This window comes from Zootoca vivipara, chromosome 8 (genome assembly GCF_963506605.1).
Source record: "Zootoca vivipara chromosome 8, rZooViv1.1, whole genome shotgun sequence".
NCBI classification, from domain to species: domain Eukaryota; kingdom Metazoa; phylum Chordata; class Lepidosauria; order Squamata; family Lacertidae; genus Zootoca; species Zootoca vivipara.
The window spans coordinates 49,994,049-50,007,865 of record NC_083283.1 but is presented as its reverse complement, the minus strand read 5'-3'; the positions used below and the strand labels follow the sequence as shown (position 1 = coordinate 50,007,865).

Below are 13,817 nucleotides of genomic sequence, written 5' to 3'. Positions count from 1 at the left end.
TGCAGGCTACTGGCTATGCTCCTGTGACAGTACGTGGCTTTATACATATTCTTCAATTAATGTGAATGCAGAAGTTGGAAGAATCATGGAGGGCCAGGGGAAGAGCTCCTTTTCATTCTCATGAGTCTACTTCTGCAGCTACAAACTGAAATCAAACCATTATTCCATAATTTTTAGTTTCTCCTGTGCGACAAGGAAAACTGAATGTCACAATAGGCAAAATTGCATGTTACAAATGTGTGAGAAGATCTTCTAGCTTGTTCTAATGATTAAACCACACCCTCTAGTAGCAAACTCTGGTGCTGAGTGGTGACAGCTACATAACCAAAATGGGGGCACTGAGAAATAAGAGGGAAGTAACTTTCAACTTGCTCAGGAAATACCAAGGTTTGCCGGTCCTATATCTTGAAAAAACATTCCCTCATTAGATGACAGTGGGAAATCATTTCATTCATTGCCAACTGATTATGCCAAACACTGCTTCCATCTGCTACCATTTTGTGCTCAATATTTCACTGCACCACCATTTTGTGACTGGAGGGCCTCAGCAGGGTTCAGCCATCTTAACTTGGCCCTCTCAAGACTACATAGCTTAAGTAATCAATGGGAAATAAAGGCAGGGGGTAGCAGACAGACGGAAAGAGAACTGAAATCCAACCAGCCACTCAGACACGCTTTATCCAAGCAGACAACAGAGGTGCTACCAATATACCAGCTTCACACAAACATATGGATTATGACCTTTAATTGTCCAAAATGGCCAAATGAAATTTGGCTACATAAAAGTGTGAATTTAAAGCATGAGTGGTCAAACAAAGTTACAGGGAGTGCAAGATTTCTGTTCTTTAAGCAACAGAGATGCCACAGGCATAGGGAATGTTTTTTCAAGATATAGGACCGGCTATGATGACCTGTATTTTGCTTTCTGTATGCATCTAAATGCATGAAAAATAAATGTGGAAACAAGGTGTGTGAGATAGAGACACCGATTTCTGCCCTGGGCCAACACTGAAGAAAAAGGCTAGTGCCAATTTTTCTAACACCAAGACAGCCATTCCCCACCCAAAAGTTCTCACTTTCTCACAAATCAATGGTCACTATAGCTGCATATGTATCATTAGCCTGTGTTGATCAAACGAAGTGGAAAACAATTAAGAAAGGTACAAAGAAGGTGTGTACATTTGTTCGCCCTTAGCCTTCCTCTTTGCCCTCACTCCAGATGCTTCAAGTACTTGGGTCACATAAAATGTAGTAATTTCTAATGTGGCTATTGCAGCAAAGCGATTTTTTTTTCTGGGCGGAGAAGGGGAGTAGATACAGCTCCTTGCCAAGGGCACAAGGAACACCTCTGGTCAGAAGTATATCAAATGTGTTATTATTCCTGGCCAAAGGTTATTCTCCAACATGTGTTATTTTGGATAAAGCTGTGGAAATATTTGAAAAATCATTTAACAATTGCCCATTTTTAAAGCTGAAACTTTATTGGGGAGTAGCTTTCCCTTCACTGTTTTCAGTATATTTTCAGAGAGCAATTTTCAATAACTACCAGAGAATAATTGAAATTACATTACAGCTGTGTCTCCTTTATTTCATGTGCTCAGGAGGGATCTCTAGAAAACACCGGTGATTGGTGCAAAATACACATGGTAAACCAAGTGATGGTAGGGATAACCTCCAACAATGGAGTTTAATCAAAGTTCAGAGGCCAGAGAGTTGTCCAGGTTCGATCCCTAGCATCTATCTCTAAAACAGGCACCCCTAACCTTCGACCCTCCAGATGTTTTGGACTACAATTCCCATCATCCTTGAACACTGGTCCTGTTAGCTAGGGATCATGGGAGTTGTAGGCCAAAACATCTGGAGGGCCGCAGGTTGAGGGCGCCTGACAGGACCAGTGGTTGGGGAAGATGGGAATTGTAGTCCAAAACATCTGGAGGGCCGAAGTTTGGGGGTGCCTGTTCTAGGCTCTCTTGATTTCTGTCTTTGCAAAGTGCTTCCCACCATGATTCCTTTAGTCCAGGCATGTCAAACCTGCAGCCCTCCAGATGTTTTGGCCTACAACTCCCATGATCCCTAGCTAGCAGGACCAGTGGTTGGGGAAGATGGGAATTGTAGTCCAAAACATCTGGAGGGCCGCAGGTTTGACATGCCTGCTTTAGTCTGTTTAACAAAAGATTTTTGCTTTCACTGAAAAAAAATGGATGCTTTTGCAGGGCTCTGATTAGGCTTCCTTAGGATGTATGTCTCAACCCGAGTTTATATAGCCTGAAATTTATGGGCAATGTTCAATTAACAATTCTTTACACATATCCCTCATGTTCAATGAACACAAACATGTGTTTTACCATATATATGTAGTTTTGTATTGTGTCACACACAGCAAAATACAAACATGCACAAAGGACAACCATGACGTGCAAGGCAGTTCTGATGTGCAGTTTACTTTCTCTAAATATTTGAAGTCTCTCTTGTTCAAAGATTCACTAAAATGGCTCACAGTAATGTTTAATTTCACCCTATGTAATTAGCTTTATTCTACTGTGTTTCTATGCTGCTTTCCAAAGCTCAGCTGGCTTGCACATGTTCTCGGTGACAAAAATTTAGTGAGTTTTGCTACTTGCACATTCAGTTCTTTGGACCATTCTGCATAAAGTGTTGTGTGCCGTGTTTCTCCGAAAATAAGACATCGTCTTATATTTATTTTTCCTCAAAAAAACACGCTGTGGCTTCTTTTCAGGGGATGTATTATTTTTTTCCTCCTCCTCCTCCTGCGGCCGGCATTGCTGCTGCGCCTATCACTATGTCTTATTTTCGGGGTATGGCTTATATTCCTTGAATGCTTAAAAATCCTGCTATGGCTTATTTTATGACGTCTTAAAATAGGGGAAACAGGGTAATAAGGAAACAAAACTCACACACAGATCACTTGTACAGAACAGAAATCTATTTAATCTTGATCACATACTATGAAAAATTACACACCAATGAGCACAAACAACAAAATTCGTGTTCCTCCAAATACTCCCCCATCTGACACATCAACCACAATTATTTAACACTGAAAATACTGCACTGTGGAGTGGCGATAAAAAGCCCAACCAATGAATTATGTCTGGCATTCTGATGTACAGAGCTCACATGCATGCAAGCACATCGTCATTCACTTAAACTGGTTGACAAAGGTCTCTCCTCTAAAAGGAGACACCCAGTTACATAGCTCTGGAATGGGGGCAGCTATTTTTCCATGGAGTGCAGTGGTTTTGAATTCAGCTGACATTTGCTAATTTGCTTGTCTGCAACTTTGTAAAGCAGAACAACAGGCGATTTCAAATAAACACTTGTTGCATGATGACCACTTCAAAACTTTGGGGCAGCTCAAACAGCATGTAGAGCTCAGAAATTACCAAGACCCTTACTACTTTGGCTTGTCAAGGAATTGAGAGAGTATGGCAACAGCTGAATTACCATCTGGATGGAAGCTACGTTATTTCTTCATCCTGTGATCACTATCATGCTGTAGGTTTATAAGCAGTCAGTAATAGACCAAGGTGTCTGAACGCAAACTAATGTATCCTTTGTTAAGAGTAAGAACCCAATCATCCCCCAAACATAAAATCATATTTTGTGTGTGTGTGCGTGTGTGTATAGACAGACACACAAAACAAAATTCCATCTGTCACAGACAGTCAAACCATAGGTAAGCTTGCCCAATTTGGTTGTGTCCTGCACACTTTTAAAACATAAAAATATAAAATAGCTGTCACTTTGGATGCTAGAGCACTTCAATTGTGTTTTTGTGGTCGTCTTTTACTGCTGCTTTTCGAAGGCAAAAATCAAATATATACCTGGGGAAAAATGAAAAAGAAAGCATTAACCTTCTCCTGTTTCAAAGATTTTTGTTCATAAACAACCAAGTCTGACAACATATAACCATCTAAGAGAGCTTAAAGCAAGGGTTGCCAATCTGAGGCCACTGGTGCTAGGGCCTTGAAGGCTTCCAGTGGTGCTCCTGGGCTTTGGATTGCTCCCAATCTGACCTATTCCATCAACCTCACCCAGATCCAGCCCCTCAACTGATGCAAGGGCCTTGCACATTCAGATGGTTGGTCAGGGGTTTAAATCCTAACTAAACATTCAGTTGGGAGGTGGAAAGAAGAGACATGCAGGATGCCTGCAGTCCTCCTTCTCCCCCCCCTCTCCTTTCTACAAAGACCACTTCACTTTAGGTGGACTGAACCAACTCGGAGTGATTTGGGGCTGTCCAAACGTGATTCAGCCAAATTCTGGGTAAACCCAATTTGGCCCAATATTTGGCCAGAGACAGGGCATGGCTCTGTTTATTAGAGCCCTGACAGCTATACCTATCAGAGCCTCCAAAACCAAAAAACAAGCAAAAAAATTCTAGCACTAAAGCTGTCTGGCTATACCTAATAGAAAAAATACTGGCCTGGTTCACACACCATGGTAAGCCAAATCACCAAACTGCATGTTCCCAGAGAGGAAGTTGTAGTCACTCCAACACCTGTCTGGTTCTTTCTGCTCTCATAGCAGCTAAACCAACATTTGGCTTACCATGTCATCTGAACCGGGGCTTGTGGTTAAACTCTAGCCTTGCTTACCACAAGCTCTACAGCCAAGAACAAATCTTGGTCAGCTAACAATTTTGCTACTAAATTTACTTTGTGATGTACTTGAGCTGAATGAAGTTATGATCTTGAGGCATTTTTACATAGCAGCTATGTATCACCCGTTTTTCCTGCTTAGCAGATTCCCTCATAAAAAGTTCCTGCTGGAGAAATTCTTACATTTTAAAAACAAACTAGCCTGACAGCTATGGAACAGGTTTGGGGGAATAAAATACAATACTGAACTATGATAGTAATATTTAAACATCAGTTATAGTACGTACTTGTTGCCTCCCATTCAGATTTACTCAGGGTTCCCTTGAAAGGAAGAAAATGTCACATTTACAGACAGCAAATTATTGTATACATTTTAAACAATTAGCAGGAATATATATATATTTATCCAGGGGCAAACTGTTCCTTCCTGCTGCTATATTTTAATGCTTCAGATATCAATAATAGTTTCAGATTTCAGAAAGCTAAAACATGCACCCCTGTACTTCAGTATTCTCATTGAAAGGGAAAGATCTGTTAGCACATTTAGAAGGTGATCAACCAGTGAGTTGAAGTAACTCACTGTAAAAGGGGCGGGTTTATTATGTACTTAGCTATGCCTGATTGCACATTCAGGGAAGGAGACACATGAGTTTTTGTAATCAAGCAGTTTCTCTTTTATTTTAAGGATGCAAATGACTTGCATTAGTATGTGGTGGGCAGGCTGGCTAGTAAAGTTATATATGTCAATAGCTTTTATAGATTAATTTGCAAGGCTGATACTATACAATTTTGAGCACCATAGATTATGACTACGGACTATCTCTTCAGAAATAAGTCTGCTATAATTGCCAAAGCTCAGATGCCAAACAAAAGGGAATATAGCACATTTCCTTCTCCTTTCAAGGCTGAAAACTTTCAAAGCAACATGAAAGGCCACTTCCTGCACAAGACTCCCTGCAGCTGCTCTAATGCCCAAACAGAGAGACTAGTACTCAAGCGCATTAGAATGGCAATAGAAGTTTCATAATTCTGCAGAAACAAAACAAAAGAACAGAGATCCAGAAGCACCATTGGTGGCCAGCTTTTGTCACTACTTCTTGCTTCACAATGGCGCCATCAGGAAGGTATGCTCTATTCCACTTAGCACATGGCCATCAATGAGTTTTCAGGGCACTATCCTGAGTTTTTCAGTTCCATGGACCCAACCCAACATGCATAAGCTTTGCCAAGTGTTCAGACACAGAAGGCAAAGAGTGGGCTGCAAGCAGCCTAATCTTCTCCAGATACTTGATACTTACAAGGGGTAACTTGGCTTTCCCACCATTCTTAAGCATTTCTGCATGCTCATAGTCCTCTTTTTTATTTGAGACCAGCCTGGAACTTTCATCAGCAGGGTATTTCTGAAAAAAAAACAGATTACACATAATTACTGCAAATATGGTCAAGGGCTGGCACTCTAAAAAATACTGTTGTGCACCTGCCAAAATGAAAATTCAGACACAAATTGTCTGTACTGATTCCTTCTTTGCCCTTGAGCTAACAGTGACAAAGAAATGAGGTATTTATATCCAGTCGTAATAGCTCCAACTGTAAGCCCCCAAATACTATTTAGTAGTTGACCCAATGAAAGATGTTTTCTGTGTCACCAACACTGTCACCTTGTATTCCACATTTATAGCTCTGATTTCTTGTATGATGAAACTCATAGGGGTTCACCTTGTGCTCCTAAGCATGCTCCATGCAATGTCCAAATCCAGCCTGGGGTGTGTAAGACACAAATTCATACAAATCATCTAGTTCACAGCGAAAGGATCCCTGATGGATAGCCATCCAAACTCTGTTTAAAAACCTCCAACAAAGGAGAGCCCACCACCTTCCAAGGGAGCCCATTCTACTAGAATGTCCTTCCTAATGTTTAGTCAGAAATTTTCTTTCTTGTAATTTGAATCCATTGGTTCTGCTCCTACCCACCAGAGCAGTAGAAAACAAGCTTTCTCCATCTTCCATTTAGACACAGCGGAAACTCGGTTTTCGAATGTAATCCGTTCTGGAAGACCATTCAACTTCCAAAACGTTCGAAAACCAAGGCACAAAGGGCAGTCTGCAAATTTACAGAGAAAATTGAGAAAAACACAGTGGTACCTCAGTGGAAGTTGTTCCAACTTCCAATATGTATTTGAAAATGGAAGCATTTACTTTCAGGGTTTTGGCATTCGAAAACTGTACCGTTCGATTGCCAAGATGTTTGAAAACTGAGGTACCACTGTATTTGAAGATAGCTATCATATAATCTCTTAGTTTTCTCTTCTCCAGGGTAAACATGCCCAACACTTGTATCAATACAAGAGCCTTTAGATTTCTAACGCTCATGATTTTATTATTATTTATTGCAGAAGTAGGCTATTAGCACTAATGAGCTGAAAGTTTTGAAATGGAGGGATTCAAAGTACAGTACATCAACTTAGAATTATATTCTACAGATTATCAAAAGGACACTTCCAAGTGAGCATGTTTATAATAAATGAGAAATGTAACTGCAGTGTAATTATCTGCACACTGATTGTACATTGACAGAACACACCGAGATATCAGGGCATATGAAATAAAGCACACCTAACACAATCCCATTCAAATGCAATGTGAGATGGATAACTAGTAAAGCCTAAGTAAACATATAAATTAACTTGTCTTAGAATTACTGCACAGTGTTTATCAAAAAGCAACGCAACAGTTGACAAGGCTCACAATTAGAACAAGTCTGTCTATGTGCATTTGAAAACTAACCTCCAATGCCTGCATTTGCTGCAAAAGAATTTTATGTTCTTCATTCTTAACCTTTTCTTCGTAAAACTCCTGAAAAGTCTTTTTGTAGACTAGTTTCATGCCATACTTCTTGGCCATGCTAGGAAAAATAAATTTTGTTAGAATATAAATGCTTAATTAGCACAAAACACAAATTATGAGTGATCATCAAAGCATCATTTAAATTTCCAAAAACTACTTCTGTGTCACAATGACACCGTACGATCATAACATTGCAACTCATCTAAATTCACCACTACTTAATGTTAACATATTTTTTATATAAAAAAACAAAAAACTAATGGCAATACATTTAAAATACAAACATATTATCGTATATACATACACAGTACAGCATGCATAAACCTACTGATGCGCAATTATAACAGCAACCACACCCTGAAAGTGCAGCTCAGGGGGTTAGATATTCAATATTGTAAGTTAGTTATGAAATGCTTAGGCATTGGCACCAATGCATACTTATTTAGGCCATGTCCTTGCAATACAATGTGGACTGTGGCAATGTATCCAAGCTATGGATACACTTGTAATAGGTTCAGGAGGGCCTTGGTAAACACAGACCAGAAAACAGCCATTATAGTGGAAATAATAAGCAGGGGAGAAGAGGGAACCTGGCACAGAAAATAGAAAACTGGATACCATGGCCATGTAGAACCAAATATCCTGGCTTTAACAAGATGCCAAGAAAAAGGAAGGCGGTTAGAAGGGAGGGCACGTCAGATTTTGTTCAAATATCTAGCATATGATCTAAGACAGCGTTTCTCAACCACTGTTCCGCGGCACACTAGTGTGCCGCGAGACGCTGGCTGGTGTGCCGCGACGTGCAGCGACGAGTAGGGCGATTTGCATTGTCACGTGCCTGGCAGCCGCCAATACACAGCACTGACCCGCCGGAAAGCAATATTTCTCCTCCTCTTTCCCAAAACTCAGTGCAAACGAGCCTGGCGGCCACCAATACTCAGCGCTGACCCGCCGGAAAGCAATATTTCTCCTCCTCTTTCCCAAAGCTCAGTGCAAACGAGCCTGGCGGCCGCCAATACACAACACTAACCCGCCGGAAAGCAATATTTGGCAAGTGTTTCTTACAGTCATAATTATAATATAGGGCGGCACAGAGTTAAATTTTTTAACTTTTTTAATGGTGGTGTGCCTCGTGATTTTTTTCACGGAACAAGTGTGCCGTGGCCCAAAAAAGGTTGAGAAACACTGATCTAAGAGGACAACCTCCACATTACCACATTTTAGCTCAAGTGGCTAAAAGCTGACACAGCACTCTTCTAGCAACCATTTTTCATTTACAAACACACAACAAAAGGTAAAACATAAAAACTTACTCTACCAGCAATGGAAAATAGACCAGGAACTCTGGCACATTAACCACTCCTTCCAAGTTAAAATCATACTTGCAGCCAAACAAGGGGTAATCTCCCTTCTTCTGAAACTTCACTGTGTATATTTCATTCCCAAAAGAGTCTGTTTCTGAAGCTTCAAGGCGCTTTCTATGACAGCGTAAAAAAAATTGACAAGGAATTAAAAACCCACACAACCGTCTAACTCTTTTGTTGAAACATAACAACAGTATGGGCCTGTTTACATATCTCTAACCTCACTAATGAAGTCAGATACAGTAGTACAATGATAAAATCCTATCCCAGGACTATTTAGAGCAATAATAGATTAACTTCCCATATATCAAGTAACTACAGTAATATATATATATCCCTAATTCATTTTTATGAATTTACATAAGTAGAAAAAATATTAACCAAATATTTGGGCCAGTCAGATAATCTTGATTTTAACTGCACCGGTGAGCTTACTGGCCTTCAGCTGGCTTAGGATAATACTTCCAATATTTATGGCAGACCAAGATACTCTGCCCTGCCTGCCAGAATGCACATCTAGCTAAATTGTATATATTTGGACTAGGTAGTTTGCGTTTGCTGGCAAAAACCAAGTGAATTTAGATAGTAGAATAAAATCTCCAGACGTATTTGCAAACAAAAGATGGAAATTCAAGGAGAGGGCCCGGAATTTTCTTGAGGACGCCAGACTTTCTTTGTGGCTACCTATGGAGAAAGTTTAATCATTTTCATGTCCTAACTGTTATATTTTGAGGCAGGTGTGGGATGGAAAGTGTGGGAAAACTGCAGACAAGAGACCTAACAAACACTTGCAGGTGTATAAGGTGGGTGACTGTGCTATTCTAAGGTATCAGTACAACATTAGTTCTTCCAAGAGTGCTCAACAAGCTTACATGTGAAAATATTCTGCACAAAGTCTAAAAAGTATCTACCCTCAATATTACCTAAAAACATCATTCATACACACTTACACAAGTTCATAGCTATCTGGAGTTGTGCCAATAAAATATCCTCCATGGCAAAGTCTTTCACAGGCATTTCTAAGCATCATATCAGCTTGTTCATACGTCTCAAAAGAATAATGATATACAAATTGACAACTGCAAATGTCAAAGTGGATGTTTCGATCATTGTACTTTTTGGAGAGAGGTTCCTAAGACAAACAGAAGAGAATTGTTTATTTTTGCTGTCAGGGGAAAAAAATGGGACGGGAAAACAATTGCACTGTTCCAGTATGCTTACCACAAAAACAGTTTTTTAATCTAGGAGGCGCAAACCTAAAGTCTTCTGTTTATTTTTCTGCTCTTTTCAACTGACAATCTGCAAGTTAAATCACCGTAACCCATTATATTTTCCTATCTCCAATGTTAGGAAATAAAAACTAAAACTAAAAATATTTCTTGCTGGGAAGAAAACACCAATAGTGGAGATAAATTATTTTTAGGCAAAAATCTGCACTACAGCACATACAAGAATAGTTACATTAACTTATTTAGAGTTCCTGATAAAGTGACCCTATCAAAGAAGTAATACTTTCATGCAGACCTTGTCTTTAAATATGTAATCATGTAGAAAATAATGCAATGGCTGGTTTACTTCTACACATTTGTTTTCTAACATTTCCCTTCATTTACATTTTAGACACCCATTTATTTTTATATCAAACAAATTACAAGTAATTTTAAAAAGCATGGAATAACTATACCTTTGTGCTGTCAGCAGTTATAAATTCTGCACTAAATATTCTCTCATTTTGACGACCACGGTTTTTCATATCATAGTACCGTGATTCGCACTGTTGTACGGAAACATCAGCAATATCTGTTTTTAAAAAACGCATAATCAAAAAACTCTTCAAAAAGCTGTGAAGTGGGAGAAGGCAAGTATATAATTGAAGACTAAAAGTATTTTATTTGGCAACTGCTTATCACAACTACTCAGAGATCTGCATAGAGTATGCTAAAAATCATTGTACATAACCAAAACACTTAACAAAGAAAAGCAATTGCACCTTATGTTCAAAAATATTTCATAATTTAATATCAAATATTTACATTAGGAAGACGTGTGTGTTTTTCTTAAAACTAATGCTGTGTCACATTTTTGGCTTAACTCTAAAATTTTAATTTAAAAAAATTGATTTAGTACACTACTTTTCTGTAACATGACAACTTCCAATTTGAATTATTAATGCTGTGAAGAAAATGACTATCAGTAATTTTATTCTGACCATAACAAACTTTGTAATAATGCTTACCTAACACAGCTATTTACATGTTTTTGGAAACAAAAAGGAGGCTGTGCTGCCATCTCTAGGTCAGGACTGGGATTGCTTTTGTCCATTTATTGTTAGTGAACTAAAGGCAGTAATCATGTCAGCTACGGTTTACTAAACAGGCAGTGAATACATATACTGTATAAGGGCTGACAGCCTCGGAAACGCTTAATTTAGACTTTTGAATAGCTGCAGAAAAGTATTCCTGAAAGCAACAAACAACAATATCTGAACAAAAGACTTGAAAACCACTCTTAACAGTGCTACCTCGTCTTAAAGAACTCTCTGCAAGCTATTTTTGAGTAGAGGCCTTCATGGATAAATATTTGCTTTTACATTAAATCTGGAGACAAACCTAGGAGCCATCTCAATTAATTTGCAGAGTGAATTTTTACTAAAAAATAGCACTTTCCATACTACAGGATATAATAATTGTAAAATACCTGAACTTAAAAAGACAAGCAGCTCAAGCCAAAACAATGAAGAATTCAAGCTGCAATCACATTAAATGAAATAGCAACTTCCAAGCTCAAGCCCTGGAATGCGTATCTAGCATAGAAACACAGCAAATTGGTAAGGGATGGAGGGGACATTCTGTTTGCTATTATTTCTGTATAACTTTTTTTGTAACTTGCTATGGAAATACAGTACTGGAATGCCAACAGCTAAATTAAAGACAATCTCAGAGTGTTTCAATGTAAGCAGATGACATATGGTATATCATATACCATATATGGCAGCAATGCTGAACATGTGCCCCTCCACATGCTATTGAACTACGATTTCTATCATCTTATGCTAGTTAGGCCTAATTGGAAATTGGAAACCTGTATAATATTTGTAGGGCAACAGGTTGGCAAAGCCTAGCTTATGGCATTGCAGACCAGTTTTGCTAAATAGTTGGAACTGAAATAACAGTTTATGCATTTCCAAATATAAAGTTATTCAGTGTTTAAATCAAGTTCCTTGAGAAGAAGAAACAGAACAAAATGAAACTGCCAAACCCTTAAGATAATCCACTCAGGGATTATCTAACACCAAGACAGCCATTCCCCACCCAAAAGTTCTCACTTTCTCACAAATCAATGGTCACTATAGCTGCATATGTATCATTAGCCTGTGTTGATCAAACGAAGTGGAAAACAATTAAGAAAGGTACAAAGAAGGTGTGTACATTTGTTCGCCCTTAGCCTTCCTCTTTGCCCTCACTCCAGATGCTTCAAGTACTTGGGTCACATAAAATGTAGTAATTTCTAATGTGGCTATTGCAGCAAAGCGATTTTTTTTCTGGGCGGAGAAGGGGAGTAGATACAGCTCCTTGCCAAGGGCACAAGGAACACCTCTGGTCAGAAGTATATCAAATGTGTTATTATTCCTGGCCAAAGGTTATTCTCCAACATGTGTTATTTTGGATAAAGCTGTGGAAATATTTGAAAAATCATTTAACAATTGCCCATTTTTAAAGCTGAAACTTTATTGGGGAGTAGCTTTCCCTTCACTGTTTTCAGTATATTTTCAGAGAGCAATTTTCAATAACTACCAGAGAATAATTGAAATTACATTACAGCTGTGTCTCCTTTATTTCATGTGCTCAGGAGGGATCTCTAGAAAACACCGGTGATTGGTGCAAAATACACATGGTAAACCAAGTGATGGTAGGGATAACCTCCAACAATGGAGTTTAATCAAAGTTCAGAGGCCAGAGAGTTGTCCAGGTTCGATCCCTAGCATCTATCTCTAAAACAGGCACCCCTAACCTTCGACCCTCCAGATGTTTTGGACTACAATTCCCATCATCCTTGAACACTGGTCCTGTTAGCTAGGGATCATGGGAGTTGTAGGCCAAAACATCTGGAGGGCCGCAGGTTGAGGGTGCCTGACAGGACCAGTGGTTGGGGAAGATGGGAATTGTAGTCCAAAACATCTGGAGGGCCGAAGTTTGGGGGTGCCTGTTCTAGGCTCTCTTGATTTCTGTCTTTGCAAAGTGCTTCCCACCATGATTCCTTTAGTCCAGGCATGTCAAACCTGCAGCCCTCCAGATGTTTTGGCCTACAACTCCCATGATCCCTAGCTAGCAGGACCAGTGGTTGGGGAAGATGGGAATTGTAGTCCAAAACATCTGGAGGGCCGCAGGTTTGACATGCCTGCTTTAGTCTGTTTAACAAAAGATTTTTGCTTTCACTGAAAAAAAATGGATGCTTTTGCAGGGCTCTGATTAGGCTTCCTTAGGATGTATGTCTCAACCCGAGTTTATATAGCCTGAAATTTATGGGCAATGTTCAATTAACAATTCTTTACACATATCCCTCATGTTCAATGAACACAAACATGTGTTTTACCATATATATGTAGTTTTGTATTGTGTCACACACAGCAAAATACAAACATGCACAAAGGACAACCATGACGTGCAAGGCAGTTCTGATGTGCAGTTTACTTTCTCTAAATATTTGAAGTCTCTCTTGTTCAAAGATTCACTAAAATGGCTCACAGTAATGTTTAATTTCACCCTATGTAATTAGCTTTATTCTACTGTGTTTCTATGCTGCTTTCCAAAGCTCAGCTGGCTTGCACATGTTCTCGGTGACAAAAATTTAGTGAGTTTTACTACTTGCACATTCAGTTCTTTGGACCATTCTGCATAAAGTGTTGTGTGCCGTGTTTCTCCGAAAATAAGACATCGTCTTATATTTATTTTTCCTCAAAAAAACACGCTGTGGCTTCTTTTCAGGG

The 13,817-nt window shown here is 39.1% G+C and overlaps 1 protein-coding gene across 1 annotated transcript; it reads right to left on the bottom strand.

The window, feature by feature from the left end:
• Positions 1-2,926: 2,926 nt before the first annotated feature.
• On the bottom strand, positions 2,927-12,091 carry RNMT (RNA guanine-7 methyltransferase). Its single transcript, XM_060277920.1, has 7 exons — positions 10,515-12,091; positions 9,781-9,962; positions 8,780-8,944; positions 7,407-7,524; positions 5,921-6,022; positions 4,910-4,943; positions 2,927-3,845 (listed from the first exon to the last, which is right to left on the bottom strand). The coding sequence occupies exons 1-7, from the start codon at positions 10,647-10,649 to the stop codon at positions 3,808-3,810; spliced, it is 774 nt and encodes a 257-aa protein (XP_060133903.1). The 5' UTR covers positions 10,650-12,091; the 3' UTR covers positions 2,927-3,807.
• Between the last annotated feature and the right edge of the window lie 1,726 nt (positions 12,092-13,817).